Source organism: Camelus dromedarius, chromosome X (genome assembly GCF_036321535.1).
Source record: "Camelus dromedarius isolate mCamDro1 chromosome X, mCamDro1.pat, whole genome shotgun sequence".
NCBI lineage: Eukaryota > Metazoa > Chordata > Mammalia > Artiodactyla > Camelidae > Camelus > Camelus dromedarius.
The window spans coordinates 7,893,363-7,916,822 of record NC_087472.1 but is presented as its reverse complement, the minus strand read 5'-3'; the positions used below and the strand labels follow the sequence as shown (position 1 = coordinate 7,916,822).

The 23,460-nt window shown below is 37.8% G+C and overlaps 1 protein-coding gene across 1 annotated transcript; it reads right to left on the bottom strand.

Moving 5' to 3' along the window:
- Positions 1-21,303: 21,303 nt before the first annotated feature.
- Positions 21,304-21,869, bottom strand: LOC135320201 (spermatid nuclear transition protein 4-like). The gene is made up of 2 exons (XM_064482915.1): positions 21,756-21,869; positions 21,304-21,564 (listed from the first exon to the last, which is right to left on the bottom strand). Exons 1-2 carry the CDS (start codon positions 21,867-21,869, stop codon positions 21,304-21,306), a joined length of 375 nt encoding a protein of 124 aa, XP_064338985.1.
- Positions 21,870-23,460: the final 1,591 nt, after the last annotated feature.

Sequence of the window (23,460 nt, the reverse complement as noted above, 5' to 3'; positions counted from 1 at the left end):
ACCATCTTAATCCCCTCAAATGTATGTTCTTTTCAAGGTTTTTATATGAATTGCCAGGCTACCTTTCAGAAAAGTTTTTATTGCCAGTTCTTAGTCTCACCAAAAATAGGTGAGAATGCCATTGTCCTCACACATCTGCCAACCCAATATAGGAACAGTATTATTCATTTTTGCAAATATGATATGTGAAAAATTAATGTCAGTTTAAAATATGTATATATTCGATTACTAGTAAAATAGAAAGTCTTTTTATATTTTATTGATATTATCACTTGTAATTTTTCTTTTCTGAATTTCTTTATCACATCCTTTGCTGTTTCTCATTTTGTGTTTGTCTTTCACTTTTTTATGATGGCCTTTTATTTATAAAAAAAAAACTATTGACATTTTTTTTCTAGGCAGCAAATATTGGAGTTGCTTCTGCCGCATTAATTTTACCCTTTCCTAACTGTATAGCATTCATGTGGTTTCAGATGGATTAACCCTACTCCCAGCTCCAGTAGTAGACTGGGATTGGTCTAACCTATAGAGAATGATTCCATCTTCTTTCCTTGCTGATTATTAGTTTAGGCACCAGCACCTAATGTGGGCTTAGGCGAATCAGTGATTGGTTCAGAGGTGACAAGTAGCCCTCCAGTGTAGGAAGTCTAAGCGAAGGGAATTTGGTTAGTTACACCCTGCTGTCCACAATGATAGGCACTAGCCCAAGCGTAAGTGAATCAGATGATGGAAATACTCCCTGAACATAGTGATTGGGTTTAAGAGTGACCTAATCTGAAATAAGCTTAAGATGTTTTTGATGGTTATGGGAAGTAGAACATTTTGTCCTCTTGGAACGAAAAAGGGATAATATAGCCCCAGTTGCCAGTCACAAACATGTTGTGATTTTGAAGGATGCCAAACTGAGAATGAAGCCAATACTAGAAAGTGTACGGAATCAAGAGGAACACAGACAATTAGACCCAGAGCTCTGATACAACTGTACTAGAAATCTATTCAAACTGAGAAAATAGAATTTTCTAAAAATATTATAAGGCACCTTGTTTAAGTTGTACTTTCTTTCACTCATAACTAAAATTACCTGGATGTGGTAGTCTTATAATTTTCGTGATTTTTCCAGTTTTTCATTTGTCACTTATCATTGTTCATAATACTTTTCATAATGTTACTTTTTAAAATGCTTTGCCGTTTATGCAAGTCTATTGTTCCTGATGTATTTTTTAAACTATGACATTTGTTCCAGCTGTCATCCAAAGTCTGTGATAAGTCTCAAAAGCCAGGCAAAATTTCAAGGTGTTATTTCTTCACTACCGCTCTACACATAACAAAACGTGTAATACCTTATTTCTCAGTGTTCATGTTTCTCCTTAGCCAAAATAGATCATATGATCTCTTTAGATCCTTACTTTTCTAATTCTGTGAGTTTTATTTTATTTAGCCAATTAAAGAATTCTGGCTGTGGACTTCTTTTGAGACATTCTTGGGCTCTTAAGCAGAGACAGAATACTGTTGCTAGATAGTATTTAGTTTGCCCAAGTCCAATTCTGTATACAGTTGTTGGTGTTATTTTAAGAACATCGTCTACAATTTCACAGCATATCTCAAACATCAGTATAAAATGATGAGCTATTGAATTTTAATTTTTAAAAATAAATAACTTTCTATGCATAAGTAGGCTTTAAGAAATAAAAACAGGTGTACACAAGAAGTATAATAATCTGTCAACAAAATTATGTGAGAGATAAGTGTTCATTTCATCTCCAAATGGAGACAATTAGAATTTCCTTCAACTTTTAATTGCATGAAAAAAGAATTTCAGGATCTCCATATCAGTGGAAATAACAAATCATGCACAAGGATAAATACAAATGAAGATAAAAATAGAGAAAAATTTAATTAGTGCATTTGATTTTCTGTAATTTAAACTATATAAAGTGATTCTTAATCATAAAAAATGACATTGAAGACTTCTGGTTTCAGCTGTAAGATGTAAAGAACTTGAAAATCAAAACTCTCATCCTTAAAGCAAGAAAAAAGCTCAACAAACTAAAAACAAATGACTTTTCCTGGACCCACCAGAGTATTAAAGTCACAGGGCAAAACCCACTTCCAAATCTGGAAAACAAGCAAATACAGAGAATCCCAGCTGAGATCAGCTTACTTGGAATGGAAGACACTGGAGCCACAAACTGGAAAGTACACTTAACAGAAACTTTGATGAATTGCTAGAGGCTGAGTGTGGCCTACAGTGAGTATGAGAAATTCCTGGGGGCTGTATTGTTTAGGAAGGCCTCCATGCCTTCATGGGGTCCAGGAGTCCAACAGGTTCTCTTGGTGAAGAGTCAAAAAAACATTCCTTTATGGCTCTGGCAGGAAGAGGAGAAACGTCTCCACTTTGAGCTAGAGCATTATCTATAACAAAGGCCTACTCTCTGAGGGAAAAGGTTTTACCAGAATCTTCTCAGAAGCAAGCAAAGGGTAATTATTCAACTCCAGTCCTTTGTAGCTTTCCTGTATCACCCAATAGGGAGGGGAGGCTGAGAAACACTTGTGAAGGCACAGCCCAGGGACACCTAAAAGACAGATGTAATAAGACAAAAGAGCATTGCTTCTCCCTGTACCTTACCATACAATTAACAGTGCTCCCATATACTAAGAGTGGATGACAGCTCAAAGAGCAGCAAGGTGCTTCTGTTATTTAAGAAAGCATTTTTAGGGAAACCCAAAGCCAACAGGACAGAAAAAAATCAAGGACTAGAACTAGAGGAAGTTGAAACCTCTGGCACCTACAGCTATAGCAAACATTAAACAAGATCAGCTCATAGTCAGGTTAGCATAAAACCTGGCAGTGTTGACCTTAACCAGAGTTCTATGATCCTGGAAAACAGTTACTATTAAAGAAATCCCACCACCCTGCTCAGACTTGCAGGTCACCCCTTTATTTACCCAGAACAAGACCAGGCACTGACCCTACAAATTCCCATTCTTTGTCTTATAAATGATTAATTAGCTGAACTGTTTGTCCCCGCTGGTCAATGAGAACATAATGCCTACTGACTTGACCAAATTTTAGTCCTGAACTTTGACTCACCCCTAAGTTTAAACAGACTTTGGAGTGCTTAAACAAACATTGGAAACAAATGTTGGAACAATGATCCCTTCTGAAAATGAGCTGACCATAAGGAAATACATTTCCAGCTTCAGTTTCTAGTCACAGCATCTTATGAATATGAGCATCACATGAACTGTCTGATCATGCCACTGGTTCATCTCACTCCCCAATAGCCAATTCTTTCTAGCCTTGTTACCACAAAATAAAATCCCTTTCTGGCTGACCTTGGAGACATTTTTTGGATTTTGTGCACTCTACCTACTGCAATCATCTTTTCAAATAAAGTCCCTCCTTACTTTAGTGCTTATTTGTTTTTTATCCAGCAAAACTCATGATAAAGGCCAATTTACCTCAGTCCCTGTGATGGTTAGCTTTCTGTGTCCACTTGGCTTGGCCATAGTGTCTAGAGATGTGGTCACATGTTTAAGTTTGTGTAACTACCTCCACAGTCAAGGTGCAGAGCTGTTTCATCACCACAAAGGAGCTCCCTTGGGTGTCCTCTTTATACTTGCACCACCCCCTAGATCCTGCCACCATGGGGGAATTTTAAGCAGGAGAGTAGGAGAATCTGAGAGCTATCAGCTGGATTGAGGGTATGCCTATCCAACATCGGGTGCCCTAGAAACCTTTGACAAAGTAAGTGAACTATGAATGTATATTGTTTTTTATTTGTTTTATTTAAAGACATTCATTTTAGAGTACTTTTACGTTCACAGCAAAGTTGAGTGAAAGGTACAGATATTTCCCAAATACCTCCTGCACCCACACAGACATAGCCTCCCCCATTATCAACATCCCCCACCAGCATGGGACATTTGTTACAACTGATGAACTTACATTAATACATCATTAGCACTCAAAGTCCATAGTTTGCATCAGTGTTCACTCTTGGTGTTTTAGATTCCATGGATTTGGGCTGATGTATAATGACATGTGCACATCATTATAGTATCATACAGACTATTTTCACTGATCTAAAAGTCCTTTGTGCTCTGCCTATTCATCCACTCCCTGCCCCCTGCAACCACTGATCTTTTTACTGTCTCCATAGTTTTGCCTTTTTCATAATGTTATATAGTTTGAATCATACAGTATGTAGCTCTTTCAGATTGACTTCTTTCACTAACTAATATGCATTTAAGTTTCCTCCATTTCTTTTCATGGTTTGATAGCTCATTTATTTTTAGTACTGAATAATATTTCTTTATCTGAATGTACCACACTTTATCTATTCACCTACTGAAGGACATCTTGGTTGCTTCTAAGTTTTGACAATTATGAATAAGTCTGCTGTAAATATTTGCATGCAGGTTTTTGTATGGATGTAAGTTTTAAACTCCTTTGGGTAAATACCAGGGAGCATGATTACTGGATTGTATGGTAAAAGTATACTTAGTTTTGTAACAACCACAAAACTGTCTTCTAAGGTGGTTGTAACATGTTGCATTCTCACTAGCAATGAATGAAGGTTCTTGTTGTTCCACATCCTTGCCAGCATCTGGTGTTGTCAGTGTCATGGATTTTGGCCATTCTAATAGATGCGTGCTGGTATTTCATTGTTGTCTTAATTTGCATTTCCCTGATGACGTATGGTGTGGAGCATCTTTTCATACACATTTTTCCCATCTGTATATCTTTTTCAGCAAAGAATCTCTTAAGATCTTTGGTCTATTTTTTTAATCAGGTTGTTTTTTCCTTATTGTTGACTTTTAAGAGTTCTTTGTTTATTTTAGATAATAGTCCTTTATCAAATGTGTCTTTTGCAAATATTTTCTCCCAGTCTGTGGCTTATCTTTTCATGGTCTTGACATTGTATTTCATAGAGCAGACATTTTTCACTTTAATGAAGCCCAGCTTATCGATTATATCTTTCATGTCTCGTGCCTTTTGTGTTGTATCTAAAAAGTCACCACCATACCCAAGGTCATCTAGGTTTTCTCCTATGTTATCTTCTAGGAGTTTCATAGTTTGCATTTTACATTTAGGTCTGCATATATATATACACCATTTCAGTGGAGAACCCTGACTATTATATTCCGTATTACCTGATACATCATCTGGATTTCAACAAAAAATTGCAAAGCATCCTGAAAGGCAAGACAGAAACACAGTCCAAAGAGACTAATCAAACATCAGAATAAGACTCAGATATGATACAGATTTTGGAATTATCAGACAGGGTAATTTGAAATAACTTTAATTAATATGTTAAGGAGTCTAAAGGAAAAAGTGGACAATGTGTGAGAACAAATGAGTAACATTAACAGAAAGATGGAAATGCTAAGAAGCTGTTAAGAGGAAATGATAGAAATCAAGTATGCTGTAACAGAAATGAATAATACCTTTGATGGGCTCATAAACAGGCTGGACGGAGCCAAGGAAAGATTCAGTAAGCTTAAAGATATGTCAATAATAGAACCTTTCTAAACTGAAATGCAAAGAGGAAAAAAGAAGCAAAGGAACAGAACAGAACAGAACATCCAAGAACTGTGGATAATTTCAGGATAAGTACAAAAGTTTATATTTATATATATAATTTGTATCTATATAAATAATATATGTGATATTAAAAGTCCAGAAAACCAAAGACAAAGTGAAAATTTGAAAGAAGTTAAAGGAAAAAAAGCCTAACCTATAGAGGAACAAGAACAAGAGTTTTTCAGGGGACTTATAAAAGACCACACAAACAAGAAGAGAGTAGAGTGGAATATTTAAAGTATTGAAAAAAATGGATACCAACCTAGTGTTCTGTATCCAGTGAAATTATTCTTTAAAAGTGAAGAAGAAATATAGACTGATTCATAAAAAAGAAGGAATTTATCTCCAGCAGCTTTGCCCTGCTAGTAATGTTAAAAGTTCTTCAAGGAGGAGAAAGATGATATAGGTCATAAATTTAGATCTACATAAAAAAGAAAACATCAGAGAAAGGATACATGAAGGGAAAATAAAGTCTTCTATTTTACTTACTCTTAACTGATCTATTGTATAACAGTTAAAAGTAATAATTCAGTGTAATTAGGTGATTATATCATATGGATAAGTAAAATGAATGACAGCAATGTTATAAGGGGCAGGAAGGAGGAATTGGGTACATCTGTTATGTTACCTTCATTATCCATGAAATGATATAGTTATTTGGAAGTTGACTTGGATCGGTTGTAATTTTATATTGCAAACTCTTGGATAACCACTAAAACATTGAGAAAGTGTATTACACTTCAATGGGTGAGGAAAAGCTGAAATGAACTCAGGGAAAAATATCTACACCACTAAAACACAGAAGCCTTTTAAAAAGAATGTGCAATTAGCATTTAACCAAAAGCAAGAGGAAAACAAATCAATTTATGAAAAGAGAAAGTAATATGATGTTAGTATCTCCAATCTGATACACAGATAAATAAAAAGTAGACCTATTGGCAGTATTCATTCATGAAAAAAATCCCCCAGCTTTTAAGCCTCTTACATTAAAAACATCTACAGCACAGTGGTCACATGTGGCATAATTAAGGACAAGACATACTTGGTAATGGCAAAACCATTAGGTCAGCTTCTGAAAATAATTGAAGAAATTAGAAAATTTGGAAAATACACATAAGAATGCATTAAAACTAATTGTTCAAAATCCTACTTCCTGGTAAAGGTTTATTTTAAAAAATTTTTAATTTTTACTGTAAGCTCATTTTAAAATTGAGATGATTAGAATTTATGACATGGGGGTGTTTCCTCTTGTTTATGTTTCAAGATTTTGTACTTGGTCTGGTTTGGTGTTTCCCATTCAAAAAAACGAACTTTGTTGTGATCCCATGGCCTCCATGAAGTATTTTTGTCAATTTTTATTGATGTAAATGTTTTCCTGTATGTATTATTCTTTTGCTTTTTGTTTATTTAGTATGCAATTTGAAATATTTTAAAGTCAGATAAAATGAGGTCAAATTCATTCATTCATTCAAGAAATAGTTATCAGTCACCTACTTTGTGCCAGGTATGCTATTGGGTACTTGGGATACATCAGTAGACACAATAGAGAATAATTCTTGTTTTTGTGAAACTACATTGGGGAGAATTAATACCTTACATGTTGCACAGAAGTCTTATTTAATCCTCTTGATAATTACATTGTGTATTAAAAAACATTTTATATAAGGAAACTGAGCCCTAGAAAGGTCAATGACTTGTGAACATCACATGTCTGATAAAAAGCTGGGCCAAGTTTATAACCTAATTTTGCCTTTGACTTTCTGGATAACTTCAGGAAATGGCATTGTTCTTGTTACAGGAATGATGATGCTATATTTGAGTGAAGAATGTTTCTAAAAGCAAATGGGAAAATGACCAAGCATAGCTATTGAGCCCCAGTCCTGCCTGTTCAATCTTTCAGGATTTAATGGTCAATCACTGATTTCTGATAAATCTTCCTTTCTTCCAGTATTTAGGGCAGACATATTATCTTCAGATGCTAGAGTTTGTATGAGAATCAAAATACCTCAGGCACTTAGACCCAGTATTTTAGAAGGGCCTTTGTTTACAGAGATCCTAACATAAATAGATGAATGTTTATAGTGGATCTTAAATCATAAGAAAAAAGCCCATAGGACCAAAATATATGAGAATATAATAAAGCAATGCATTTTCTTATCATGATAGGTCATGTTCTAATCAGAAAACAATTTTTCTCATAATCCATCCCTTTGAAACTACGCAAAAAGTGAGTATTTTGGAAGAATTATATAGCTTGTTTTTATAAAGAGAAATTTATCTCTATTTTTCTATAATTTCCCTCTTTGGGGAGAGAGTTAGATAATGATATGTTGATTACACACTGTGATGGATAGCAATAAAGAGTAAAAACAAAAATAAACTATACATTCCCAAAGCAGGTTTTGTTTTGATCTTGATACAGACTCTTCTTTTTATGTTTTGTTTGGTTTTATATGGTTTCCCATGAATGATTTCTTTCATTCATATGGATTTAACTTCTTACTATACTTCAGTAACTGCTATTCTCAATTTTCTCCTGAGCTTTTTGACCATATTTTTCAACTACTAGCTGGATATCTCCATCTGGGTGACACAGAGGCAATTAAAGCAGAGCGGGCCTAGAAGCACATTATCTTCTCCCATACAAATGGCCCTTTTTATGTTAACCGAGACCAGTTAATGTTGCCACTATGGATGTTCCATCTCTCAAGATAGATAGAAGTCATCCTTAGTTCCTTACTGTCTCTAATCTCCCGTTGTCGATATGTCTTGTCAATTCCATTCACATGACTCAAATACACTGCCTCTAATACATCTACAATGCTTTAGTTCATGTACTACTGAGATCTTGCCTAGACTTTTGAAATACTAACCTACCATAGTTGTGATTTACCCAAGTGAGTATAAAAGTGCAGTTAGAAAGAGACATGCATGCAATTGATGATTCTGATAATTGACTATATAATGCAATCTGGATAATGAGGGATCTGAGGATATAAGTGGGGTGGCAGATAACAAAATGTTGTAGGTTCAATGTATTAGATGCCCTAGAGTGGTCAAAGAATGTTTTAGACTTTATTATTTCCAGTAACTGCAACTCTTCCACAATTCCCATTTCTACAAGTTAGGAGGTTGTAGTCAAGGAATGGGATTATGAAATAGTTGTGATTACTGGATATAAAAAAAGTCTGGGATATGACCATGGAGTGACTAAGTAAGGGGGTGGAAAACAGTTTCACTGGAGTAGAGGAAAAGGAACTGCGAAGACAGAGGACTGGTAGGACCATCTTTGTTTATATTGAAATTGCCCACAATTAAGACAGGAGTTGTGTTGGAGACAGTGACTGGGAGCTAAGGGTCTATAAATGCCTGCAACAAAGAGGAGGGACAATGGGGTCTCTGCTATGAAGAGGTGAGATATTTTGCAAATGGAGGAGTTTATGTTGATGGTGATAATTTCCAAAGGGCCCAGTGAATGAGTTTCAGGAGTTGAGAGGATGTGGGAGAAATGGTCAGAAAAGAGGATGCAGAATGGCTTCCAGAGTCCATGAAATGAAGGAGGGATGTCTCAGGACTCTTGGCTTCTTTTGGTAACTGGCATCAACATATATAAAAAGCGAGAGGAAATTTATTTATTTTTTTATTGTGAAAAACATGAAATCTAAACTTAAATTTTAAGTGTACAGTACAGTCTTGCTAAATAGATGCACATTGTTATACAGCAGACTTCTAGAAATTGTTCATCTTGCATGACAAGCTTGATACCCACTGAACAGCAACTCCCCATTTTGCAATCCCTGCAACCCCTGGCAACCACCGTTCTATCTGCTTCTATGAGTTTGACTACTTTAGATACCTTATATACATGGGATAATGAAGTATTGGTCCTTCTGTGACTGTCTTATTTCACTTAGCATAATGTCCTCAAGGTTCAACCATATTGTAGCATGTGGATTTCCTTCTTTTTAAAAGCTGAATAATACTCTATTGCATGCATAAAGCATACTTTATCTATTCATCTGCCAATGACTGCTTCCACCTCTTTTCTGTTGTAAATAATGCTTCAATGAATATGAGACTGCATATATCTCTTCAAGATCCTGATTTTATTTTTTTCTAATATATACTCAGAAATAGGATTGCTTATTTTCAATTTTTTTGAGGAACGTCCATACTGTTTTCCCTAGTGGCTGCACCAATTTGCATTCCCAGCAACAGTGCACAAAGGTTTCCTTTCTCCACACCCTCTCGCCAGCACTTGTTATCTTTTGTCTTTTTGATGATAGCCATTCTGACAGGAGGGAGGTGATATCTTATTGTGGTTTTGATTTGCATTTACCCGATGACTAGTAAAATAGAACATTTATTCATGAACCTTTTGGCCATCTGTATGTCTCCTTTGGAAAAAGTGTCTACTTAGGCCCATTTTTTAAATCCAGTCATTTGTTTTTTTTTTTTTTTGAGATTGAATTGTATGAGCTGTATACATAAACAGTATTTTGAATATAAACCCAAACTGCTGCTCCCTTTATCCATTCATCTATTGATGGGGATTTGAGTTACTTCCATATCTTGGCTATTGTCTCTACCAGTGGGATTTTTCCTTTCTTATAAATTCTTACTTCTTATTGCAGCCTTTTCTTTTCCACTTAGAGAGGACACTTTAATATTTCTTTTAGGGTAGGTTTAGTACTGATGAACTCTTTTAGTTGTTGCTTGTCTGAGTTCTTTATCTTCAATTCTAAATGATAATCTTACTGGATAGAGTATTCTAGGTTGTACGTTTTTCCCTTTCAGTAATTTGAATATATCATGCCACTCCCTTCTGGCCTGCAAAATTTCTGCAGAGAAATCAGCTGATAGCCTTATGGGGGTTCCCTGGTGTATGACTCTTTGTTTTTGTCTTACTATCTTGGTAATTCTGTCTTAATCTTTAACTTTTGTCATTTTAATAATGGTATATCTGGGTGTGGGTATGTTTGGCTTCATCTTGTTTGGGACTCTGTGCTTCCTATACCTGGATATCTGTTTCCTTCTTCAGGTTTGGAAAGTTTTCACCGATAACTCCTTCAAATACCTCTTCAGCCCTCTTCTCTCTCTTTTCTCCTTCTGGGGCTGTAATGTTGAATGTTAATATGTTTGACGTTATCCCAGTGATCTCTTAAACTGTTCTCATTTCTGCTTTTCTTTTTGCTGTTCTGATTGAGTGATTTCCATTATTCTAACATCCAGATCACCTATGCATCCTTGTGTATCACCTCAGCTGCTGTGTTTTTCATTTCAGTTATTGTTTTCTTCAGTTCTGTCTGGTTCTTTTTGATACTTTCCAGTTCCTTGTTCAAATTCTCACTGTGTTCATCTATTCTTTCCCCTAATTCAGTTAGCATCCTTATTACTAATGCTTTGAACTCTTTATCTGATAAATTATTTATCTGTTTCTTTAGTTGTTTTATCAGTCTATAAGTTGAGACCAGTTCCTCTGTCTTCTCATTTTGCTAACTTCCTCTGCCTCCATGAATTTAGGTGAATCAATTACCCATCGCATCTTGAAGGGGTGTCCTTGTGTGGGAGCATCCCTGTACCTTCTGCATGTACCTAGTGACTTTGATGGGACAGTTGGATTTGATGTGAACACAAGTCGTTTTTCCTCAAGGGGTGCCAGCAGCTATCACCTTGATAAGCAGTAGGGCTGGAGAAGGAGAGGCTAGGGCTGGAGCCAGCTGTGAGATAAAGGCTTCCTCTCTGCTCAGTGGCCTTCACAGCCCTACTAGGGGCAGGGTCAGGTCCCAAGTTCCTGGAGCAGCAGCACTGAGTGTCAGGCCCAAGCTGGCTCTGTTCCCTTCAAGTGTGTGCTCTCCCCTCTCCTAGCACTGGGACCCTTGCCCCAGAGGAGGGGCATGTTGGAGCAAGAGGGGCCCGTACAGGTTGAAAAAAAAGAGGCCCATCTATGGGCTGGCTGCAGACTGAGGTCCAGGCTGCCTCCAGTTTGCCACCTGTGCAAGCACCAGCAGAAACTAACCGCCCCCCGCCGCCAACCCCACGGCTTAGACACAGCTTCCAATCTGAGTCCCCTTTGTCTCTCACAGCTGATCACTCCCCCAAGTCTCTGCTGCCCCCACCCTGTTGAGGAGCAGTGCTGCAGGGCAGGTGGGGTCTGTGTGGGCTCTCGGCATGTGTCATGTCAGGTTGTCTGCTGTGGCAGTCTGGCCTTCATTAGAGATCAGGACTGTCCCTGATGCACTGCCTGAGTAAGTGCCAGCAATGGCCCTGGCTGCCCCACCCAGACGCCGCCCTGGGTCAGATTGGCCTCTGTTCCCCACAGCCAAGCTCTCTCCCTGGTAGTGGCAGCCTTTGTTCTGGTGCAGAGCTGCAACACAAAGTAAGCAGGGCTGGAGTGTTTGCTCTGTTCAGGCTGGCGGGTATGCAGGGGCAGTTGTGGGACAGCAGGCAGCCACAAGTGCAGTCTCAATCTGTCCTCTCCTCCCTGCCTCGGGAGCAAGCCAACAAGCATGCACTCCTCAAGAGGGGTGTCCAGGCTTCCCACAGTCATCCTTTTAGCCCCAGTGACCCTTCAACCAGCCAAGGATGCTTGTCTTCCCTGTGTCACACCCCAGGATTGGAGTGCCCTATAAGTGGCTCGAACCACTCACACCCCAGGGCAAATCTCTACCCATGTAACCTCCCTCATCTTTCTGAGTCCCCTCCCAGGGGCACAGATCTGGACCTGATCATTTCTCGTCCCTTCCTACTCTATTCCTTGTGGATCTTTCTTACAGCCTCGGTTCAGGAGTCTTTCTGCAAGTTTCCAGTTAGTTTTCAGTGATAACTATTCCACATGTAAATGTACTTTCGATGTGTTCTTTGAGGAAGGTGAATTCCATGTCCTTCCTATTCTGCCATCTTGATCTATCTCTGCCTGTTCATTTGTTGATTTTTTTCTTTTGCTGTGCAACAGCTTTTTAGTTTGATATAGTCCCACTTTTCTATTTTTGTTTTATTGCCTATGCTTTTGGTACAATAAATCATTTCCAAGACCAGTGTTATAAAGCTTTTCCAGTATGTTTTCTTCTAGTAGTTTTTTAAGTTTCAGATCTTACATTTAAGTTTTTAATCAATTTTGAGTTTATTTTTGCATATGGTATAAGGGAAGGGTCCAATTTCATTCTTTTGCATTTGAATTTCCAGTTTTCCCAGAGCAATTAATTTAAGAGAAGGCAGGATTAATTTTTTTTAACTGAAGTGTAGTTGATTTACAATGTTGTGTTAGCTTCAAGTGTACAGCATTTCATATTATTTTTCATCATAGGCTATTGCAAGATATTGACTATAGTTCCCTCTGCTATACCTTAGGACCTTGTTTATCTATTTTATATATAGTAGTGTGTATCTGGTAAACCCAAACTCCTAATTTATCCCTCCCCCTTTTTCCCCCCTGGTAACCATAAGTATGTTTTCTATGTCTGTGAGTCTGTTTCTGTTTTGTAAATAAGTTCATTTGTATCATTTTTTAGATTCCATATGTAAGTGATATCATGTGATATTTGTCTTTCTCTGTCTAACTTACTTCACTTAGCATGATAATCTCTCGGTCCATCCATGTTGCTGCAAATGACATTATTTCATTCTTTTTTCTGGCTGAGAATTATTCCATTGTATAAATATACCACAACTTCTTTATCCAGTCATCTGTCAATGGACATTTAGGTTGTTTCCATGTCTTAGCTATTGTAAATAGTGCTGCTATGAACATTGGGGTGAATATATCTTTTCTAATTAGAGTTTCCTCTGGATATATGCCCAGGAGTGGGATTGCTGGATCATATGTTAAGTCTATCTTTAGTTTTTTAAGGAATCTCCATGCTGTTTTCCATAGTGACTGCATGAAACTACATTCCCACCAGCAGTGTAGGAAGGTTCCCTTTTCCCCACACCCTCTCCAGCATTTGTCATTTGTGGTCTTCTGAATGATGGCCATTCTGACTGGTGTGAGGTGGATACCTCATTGTAGTTTTGATGTGCATTTCTCTAATAATTAGTGATATCGAGCATCTTTTTATGAAGGCAGGATGAAATTTAATCATGGTAATCTTAAGGCAGAAAGGGATAACAAGCCTGTGGTGAAGGCACAGGGGTGAGAAGCCTTGCCGGGAGCATGTAGAGTGTGGGGGCTCCCACTTGATCCCTGATGATGGATGTATTGAGTCCTGGGCTGAGGTGTTCTCGCTCTCAGTGCATAAGCTTCCTCCTGAGCTCTGCCAAGAGAAGCCTGTGGGCCAGCAGTATTGTGCTCTTTTTGTGAGTCCATGGGCATCCTTTTGGCTTCTACCTTTGGTATCCTGCAAAGGGTGGTCTTAATATAAGGACATGGAGTTCCTCTTGACCTCTGATGAAAGAAGCCTCTGGTTTAAATTCCTTTGTCTTCTTACCCACTCTTCAGTTTGTCTTTGTTTTTTATTATGTTTTCAAAACAGATTCTTAGATGTAATTTGCAGAATACAATGGTTGTCTCCCTTATAGTCCTAGATAACTCTGCTTCTGATAATATTTTATGTCATCACACTGTTGATTTCTAATAATTTACCCCTCTGGCATGTGTTTCTGGTAAGATACATATTCAAATAACTATCATAAAGGCAGCATGTAGTAAACAGTAAGATAAATGAGTAGAGAACATAGAAAAATTGGTACTTATTGGGATTATTGAAAAAACAACTTTGGGAGGTGACCATTAGGCTGGCTGGGCTTTGAAGGATGTGAGGTTTGGGTCCCAGAAGATAGTATGGATACAGGCAAAGAGGAAAACAGAGGAGTCTTAGGGAAATCATTGCATTAGTCAATTTTTCTGGAGCAAAGGTTGCTTGATAGAAGTTGTTATGGACACAGCTAGAGAGGTAAGTTGGAGCCTGTTCATAGCAGACCTTTAATGTAAGCCTAAAGAGTTTGTACTTTTTAAGTGCTAATGAGCAAAACCCCCAGATTTTGCAATAGGATGTGACATGTCTGAAGCATAATATGCCATCCTTTTTGAGGGGAACCACATCCATCTGATGTTGATCTTTTATTTGTTGCTCTATTTGAATATATATATATTTTTTCTCTGTTCATGACATCTTATTTATGTTTTTCTCTTTTAACCCTAAGTGTTCTTCGATCCTTTTTAAACTCTATGTATGCTCAGGTCTTCGTGGAATGTGGCAAATGTATCCTTGCATATTTAAATATATACCAAGGCTACTTTTGGGGAAACAAGCCACCCTAAGATTTGCTTTTGGTCAACTTCAGCTCTCTAGGCATAGAAATCTGTTCCCTTCCCCTATAACAGCAAGCATTTCAGCAGCTCCTACAAGAAGGCATTAAAGTGCAGTAGTGTTAAACAGTGACCATATATGCAGATCACCAATAACTGCACGGGCCTATCTGTAGACATGAGCTCTCTCTGTCCCTATCATCCTGGTAGCTGCTTCAGATAATTGATTTTCTGCAAACAAGGCATGACAGTGCTCCCACTTCCTTTGAAAGGACAGCACTCCCAGGGTGTCTTTCACTCTTATTGATTTTAAATCACACTCAGTGACTGACTTTGAATCATCTACTGGGTTTCCGTGGAGTTAAAGTGCCAGAAAGATTTAATTAGAGAGCTGCGATCCAGATAAAAGATACCGTATCATTGACTTAAAATCTGAACTGAACTTCTCTTTTGCTGCCGATGGGTGAAAACACTGTGTTTTGTTTTTTTTCTAAGATATTTTCTGAAGTCACACAGGATCCTTAAGGTCAGAGACTGCCTGATGTATCTCTGTATTTGATTGGCTAGTCCTTGAACCTTTAAAAAAAAAACATTTCAAAATGAAAGTTAACACCAAATTAAATATTCTGCACTCTAAAACGATTTACAAAATGTCTGGTTCCAAACACATGGAAATATCTTCTTTTTGGGGCTTAATAACAGCAGGAAGTATCTTGCCATGTTAAGCAATTAGAATGTGAAACTAGAAGGAGGTTTCTGATGTCACCAGGGAATGATTTCAGCTGCAAACCTCAGCGATATTTATGGTTCTCACCATATTGTAATATTTTTCATACGTAATGTTTACATTATGTGAGAATTTATGGACATCTGTGAAAATGTCCTTGGGATAAGTCCCCACAAACAGAATTGTTGGATGGTAAGGATACATATATTTAACTAACTAATTGGTGCCAAATTCTTCTCCAGATTGCTGCACCAGGCCATATTCCTATCAACAGGACACTCCCAACATCTCAACCAGAATTTGGCATTATCCAGCTTTTTAATTTTTGCCAGTCTAATAATAAGTGCGTTGTTATTTCATATTCACATCAGTTTATTGAAGTATTTCAGTGCCCTGTTTACATATGAGAAAGCTGAGACACAGCAAGATGAAGCCATTTACCCAAAGCTGGAACTTCATTCTCGAACTCGCAAATCTGATTTGGTCTAAGTATATAAGAACAAACTTTTGGCCTCGTTTCCCCCACCTACTAGCCTAATCCTGTAAGGAACACATTCTGTAAGGAAACTGTTCATCTCATCACGTACATTTTCACGTGAGCGCTCTTAACTTACTGGCCCCGGATTTCGAGTTGGGCTCCCCTTGGCCATCTCTGTTACCACCTCTGCAGTCCCCTGATGTCCTGCTTTCACCCATCTGCCAAGTTATTTGTGTTTTTGTTTATCATGTAATTCTGCACCTAGTCCTTTTCCAATGTTACTCTTTTCTAATCAGGAATTGTGCACATGATCTCTATGTTCAGTTGGTCGCCTCTGTCTCAACCCTTTCACTTTGCCTTTCAAATTTCTCTTATGCTGAGGATTACTCAATGACAGCACGGTGTCCATCCCCACCCCTCCTCAAGCTAGCCATACAGCATATACGAACAATTGTCCCTCTCCTAACATGTGTAAGACCTTCTCATTAACTCGGAGATGGACTTATAAATTAGTAGTTCCAAAACAACGAACAACTGAGTGGAATGTGCCATTCAGTAGAGAGGGAAAAGGCTGGCTTTAAAGCCAAGCTTTCACATCAGTATTGGCTGTTAGATTATGGGCAAAATAACATAAGTTCTGTATACCTCAACTGATGCTTCTGCAAAATGAGGACAATAATATCCAAGTCATATAGAATTTGTGGGGATTAGATGAGTAAACATATACAAAAACTACCCAGCGCAATGCACATCTGATGTATCATAAACAGTAAATAAGTGGTTTTATTGTAGTTGTTGCTATCTTAATACTTTCAAGATAATATCAGCACAATAAATTTATTTTCCTGAAGAAATATTTATTAATTTAAATATATATGTTAATCGCAAAAGTGTATTCACTACAAAGGTCTAAAAAAATACAAATGTGTTCAAAATTAAAAAAAAACAAAACCAGATCACTCCCCAGTCACATTTCTCAGAGGTAACCCTAGTCCTTAAAGACATCTTTCTTTGCATATGCATATAGATTTCATATTAACAGAAGTAGGAATACAATACATTTATTTTCTATGATTTGACTTTTTCCTTATCTATTTACATCTTCATTTAATAGTATGGTATTCTATGACATGGCTATACCCAGAGGTGGGTTAGTAAATTTTAAAAACTGGTTCTCCAGAAAAATAGATCCTAAGTTATACCATTTTCCTTTTTCTATGTTGTAAATACTCCCATAGCTGAATTCAGGCAACAAATGTTGACATCACTGAATGCAGTATTAGGAAGAAATGCTCATAATCACCTCTTGCAAAGAAGTGTGACAGGATTCCAGCACACCACTGGTGGTGCCATCATGGTTTTAAAAAAGTGATGTTTTTGTAAGCAAATTGTAAACAAATACAGAGATATCATCTTAGGATGAACCAAAATGATTATAGTGTGGAATAGTAAAAGAGGAATTCTATTTGAAAATCGAAGCAAGTACATAAATAACAAGACTACATTTTCTCAAAACAATTTTTATAAAATGGTCTAAGAAGTATAAAGTATAAAAATCTTATGGTTCATAAAAGCACATTAAAAATACAATATCAACATAATTTTATGAATAACTGAAATATATACATTTTGATAAAGACTCACACATGCATTTAGATAAACACTGATCAGATATAAAGTTGACTATGAGAGTGCTTATCAGTAGGCAGTGGGATTATTGGTTATTTTAATTTGCTTCTTTAAACTTTCCTGTATTTTCAAGAAATTTTTACAAATCTCCTATTATAATATATAATTCAGGTTTAAGAATAAAATTCCACTTTTATGATCAGATTCCATAGTCCTAGAGTACCCTGCACTTAAGGGCGTTCTAAAAATAAGGCAAGCCAAGAAATGTAGAAACACAATCTATGTAAATAGTCACTGAAATAATAATTGTTTAGCCACTCACTGTCAAAGGTCCATTGCTTAAATTTGCTGCCATTAGAACTCGTTTGGCTCCTGTTCTAGCACCAGCACCACTACTCTCTCTATCCCATCCTTATATACTCAAGCCATATAGTTGCTAATGAATGCAATTTAATTATGTATACATGCAGTAAAATATTAAATAAAATCAGTAATACTCAGAGTCAGCTCATATTCACTGAGTGATTTGCCTAAGTATGCAATTTGCCCAGCAAACAGTAAGTACTAAATAAATGTTAGTTTCCATTTCTGTTTTTAATCTCATTTATTTCAAACTCTAGGCATATTTATAATCAGTGTTCTATTAGCAAAACAGGAAAAATTGTAAGTTTTTCAGACAGAAAAGGATTTATTACAGTAAATCACTTCTCTTAAAAATCACAGAATGAGATAAGACTTCCACTTCTGAGAAAGATTAAGTAGTGAGAACCTTTACCCTCCTGCCTACAACTTAAAAAAAAAAACCAATCAAATATATTGAATGTCAGTTTTCAAAACATTGGACATTGGCTAATGAAGGACAGTGATATCAGTGAGACAGGATGAAGATAAGATGAGACTTAGGAGGAACCAGCTTACTGCGTAGATTGAGCTTCCAGGCTGTGGGACAGGAACACGCAACCCAGGGAGATCCTGGTGGTCACCCTGAAGTGAAGAGAGAGAGCTGGCAGTCCAGGCAGACCAAGGCAGCTGGAGTTCAGAGGGCAGAGTGCCAGAGAGTAATGAGATGGGGAGAGAGGGAGACAGACGGAGACAGAGACAGACAGAGACGAAGAGACAGAGAGACAGAGACAGAGAGAGACAGACAGAGAGAGAAACAGAGACAGATTGATTCAGAGATCTACAGATGTCCCCCTTCAGTGTTTGGCAGAGTACTGGTTAGCAATTGCACATGAGGAAACTACCCCAGGCCAAGGAAAGGACTACCCAAGAGAACTGAGAGGAACAGTCCTCAGGGCTCAAATGGGACTAGGAACAGTGTACAAATTATTGTACAGCCCACAAGGAAGCACATGTAGAGGGTTTTGCATCGGGAGTGGGGAAATATTAGCCCTAGACCAAGTACTATTCTGGTCCCACCTAACAAAGCTTAAAAGCAACACCCAAGAGTTTCAAACTCTTGCTTAGCAGCTTATTAACAAGTTAACGCAGTATGTGTTTACCTTGACAATCTTTATGATATCCCTGTGTGTTTAGAATCTACTGTTTAAACGTAGGGTGTGTGCGTCACCTACTTTATCTCAGGGATTGCAGGCGGGAAGTGTGCAGGAAGTGGTCTCAAATCATTGAGAACCTTCTATGGAAAGGAGCAGTGGTAACTGTGGCAGCCTGTATAACAGAGACTGCTCCAAATTAACTCCCTCATAGAAGACAGTGAGTTTTAAATGAGAAGTACTACAAATGTGCTATTTTGAATATTGCATAAATTTTTTGCATTTTAATGATAATATGTAACATAAAATAGAATTCTCCCTTTTAACCATTTTAAACTGTACAATTCAGTGGCATTAATTTTATTCACAATGCAACTATTGCCATTATCCATTTCCAGAACTTTTCACCATTTCAAACAGAAGGTCTGTCCCCATTAAACAATAACTCCCCACTCCTCCCTCTCCCAGCCCCTGGTAACCTCTATTCTACTTTCTGTCTCTATGAATTTGCCCATTCTAGGTACTTCATGTCAGGGGAATCATAAAGTATTTGTCCTTTTGGTTCTGGCTTATTTCACTTGGCATAATGTTTTCAAGGCTCATCCACGTTGTAGCATGTCAGAATTTTATTCTTTTTATGGCTGAATAATATCCCATTGCATACATATATCACCGTTTGTTTATCCATTTATCTGTTGATAGACACATGTTGTTTTACTTTTACCTATTGTGAATAATGCTGATATGAATACCGGTGTACAAGTATCTGTTTGAGCACCTGCTTTCAGTTTTTCCGATATATAATTAGGAGTGGAATTGCTGGATCATATGGTAATTCTATGTTTAACTTTTAGAGGAACCACAAAACTGTTTGCAACAGCAGCTATACAATTTTACCTTTCTAACAACAATGTATGAAGGCTCCAATTTCTCCATCCTCACCAACACTTACTTTCAATTTTTCACAATAGCCATCCTAATGTGTGTGAAGTATATGTAGTGATTTTGATTTATGTTTCTCTAATGACTAATGATGTTTAGCATCTTTTCATGGACCTATGGATAACTTGTGTATCTTCTTTGGGGAAATATATCCTTAAGTCCTTTGTTTCCTTTGTCCATTTTTAAATTGAATTTAGTTTTTTGTTTAGTTGTAGAATGAAGCTTATACTTTTAAAACTTAAACCACATTAAACTTCTAGAACTTGGACTAACAAAAGACTTTGTTGAAGAAGAGTGTTATACCACTGTAGTTATTTAGAAAATCTAGGGTATGGTGATAATTAAAAGACCAACTTTTACTCGATTTTGTACTTGTATTAAAATTCTCTGCAGGCAATGGTCCTCTTTATCACCTGCACCAGGAGTGGACCACTGGACCACTCCCACTGACCTGCCCTTGGGAGGCCACTGCTCCACCCCGAGTTTTTTAGCAAAGAAGTGGCCTAATCAGCATTGGGTTTGTTCCCTCCCAACATTATTTTTGTCCTTGGGAGTGCTAATGGTAACTTTTAGTAGGGTGAGCATTTTGTACCTTGTGAGTAACTTTAGTTTACATCATACAACAGGGGTGCAACAAAGCCCATTATGAGGTAGGTGGCCAAGAGGTGATTTCTCTTCCTGACTTGCTTTGAGGGGGTTATCATAGTTGCTGTCCACACATCAAACCCTTTTCCCATCTGGGTTCTGTCAATCTAGACCCTAATGTCATTCCCCACCCCAAACAAATGCAGTAACACTACACCCTTTTACTCCTTGTCCCTGACACAGTGTTAGGAGGGAAATTTATCTTCAGTGCACAGTCCTGACCCAGGCCTGACCCAGTCCTGACCTCTACTGTCTGGCTCACTGTGGACCTAAGGGTCTGGTGCCCAACCACCCAGGACCTCACATCCCTCCCTTCCCATGCACCTGCCTCTCCTCTTCCTTCCCTCCCTCCCCATCATCAGAAAATTCAGATAGACACACAAATATCACATTTTCACAACTTGATTTTTATTTTGATCATAGCCATTGGTGTGAGATTCAGTTTACTATATTGGTGTGAGATTCAGTCTTTGTGGTTGGCCATTTCTCAGAAACCAAGCATCTGGAGACACAGTTCTAAGATCTCTGGCCTCTTCTATTCAGTTGCTGGCTTCACAGGTTATATGAAGTGGTGGGCTTCTCCAGGGTCTCTTGTTCTGGGACAGGTTGAGCTTGTCCCTTATTTTGATTCTGCCTCTTATTTTGATTCATTTTCTTACTTTGATTCAATTTCTTGTTAAGCATATAGTAACAGACCACCATTTTTGGTTTTCTGGCTTTTTTAAGTTTTTTAGACTGAGTGGCAGATGTTTGAATCTTTTTTCTTGAATTCCTTTGACAGGATCTTTTGACTTTCATGGTTGTCTTCGGTACCTAGAAAGGCAAGAGAGCCCAGAAGGGTATTAGTTTGGGGAAAGAGGATAAGGACTGAATGGGAAGGGGAGGGCTTCATGAAAAAGGGATTGTGGGGTGATGAGGGGTTTTGAGCCAGGCAAGGGCAGGGTCGGGATCCTGGGCAGCAAAGTTAATGGAGAAGAGGAGGAGCTTGGTTACAGTCATCTTACTTTGACACCATCTCTGGACCTTGGTTGACAGAGGGTCTTCTTCCCTTTGATCCTCAGAGTGGATTTTACTGCAGCTGTTCTTGGCTCCTGTGGTTTCCTGCTTACCTTAGTCATGATGGTGCCAAGAACTGGCCTAACCCAAAGCCTCTGCTTCTGACCTCCCTATATATACCCTCCTCAGACAATGAGGAGCCACACCCTTCAATTTGATTGGTCAGCTAGGCACTGCCCCAGCCAATGGTGGCTTAGGGGGCCTTAGACATCACAATGCACCACTTAGGACATCAACATGGGGTAGTGGATGCTGGGGAGGCCATGATACGGCTTTGATATCAAAGTACCACTCCTGATACCTCTGTGGGGGTGATTCTGTGAAGGCAAAAGTTCTCTGGTTGGACAAAAGGGGCTTTTCTTCAGCACCCCCCAAACAGCATTCCCAAACTGACCTGCTAACTTTCCTTGTCACTCCATGTTCAGTTCTGGAGGCTCACATGGCAAGGAGAGGATATTTTGTCCAGGTCATACCCCATGGCCACCCTGATTCCATGGTTCATTCTGTTTTCTCTCACCCTTCACCATTACCTAGTATTTTGTATAGCTTACCCTCTAAGCTAATATGGCCATATTTAAGTCTTGGTAAAGGTGTGGATCATTCTACTTCTCTCTAATGAAAAGGGATAAAATTAAAAAATAATTACAAGTGTTGACAAAGATGCAAAGCAACTGGAAACCATATACAATGGTACAATCAATATAAACTGGAACAATCATTCTAGAAAACCCTTTGGTAGTCTCTCTTTTGAAAAAACAACTTTATTGTGGTATAATTTCTGTACAGTAATCTACACACATTTCAGATGTACAATTGGTTGAATTTTGATAGATGAATATACCTATGAAATCACCACCACAATCAAAATGCCTAACATTTCCATCACTCCCCAAGAGGTACAAATTTCGAACTCCCAATTTATCCCTTCCCACCCCTTTTACCCACTGATAACCATAAGTTTGTTTTCTATGTCTGTGAGTCTGTTTCTGTTTTGTAAATAAGTTCATTATGTCATTTTTTAGATCCCACATATAAGTAATACCATATGGTATTTTTCTTTCTCTTTCTGGCTTACCTCACTTAGAATGATGACCTCCAGGTCCATCCATGTTGACGCAAATGGCATTATTTTATTCTTTTCTATAGCTGAGTAGTGAGTAGTATGTATATATATATATATATATATATATATATATATATATATATATATACACACACACACACGTGTGTGTGTGTGTGTGTATACCACATCTTTATCCATTTATCTGTTGAAGGACATTTAGGTAGCTTCCAAGTCTTGGCTATCGTAAATAGTGCCACTACGAACATTGGGGTGTATGTATCTTTTCAAATTGGAGTTTTGTCCAGATATATGCCAGGAGTGGGATTGCTGGATCATATGGTAAGTCTGTTTTTAGTTTTTTTAAGGAACCTCCACACAGTCCTCCACAGTGACTGTACCAATTTACATTCCCACCAGCAGTGTAGGAGGGTTCCCTTTTCTCCACACCCTCTCCAGCATTTATGGTTTGTGGACTTGTAAATGAAGGTCATTCTGACAGGTGTGAGGTGATACCTCATTGTAGTTTTGATTTGCATTTCTCTAACAATTAACGATGTTGAGCATCTTTTCATGTGTTTGTTTGCCATCTG

Coding starts and splice junctions, on each gene's coding strand:
- LOC135320201 (XM_064482915.1), bottom strand. CDS start 21,869: ATGACTAAGGTAAGCAGGAAACCACAGGAGCCAAGAACAGCTGCAGTA. Junction 21,565..21,755: donor GGTCCAGAGATGGTGTCAAA/GTAAGATGACTG, acceptor TTGCCTTTCTAG/GTACCGAAGACAACCATGAA.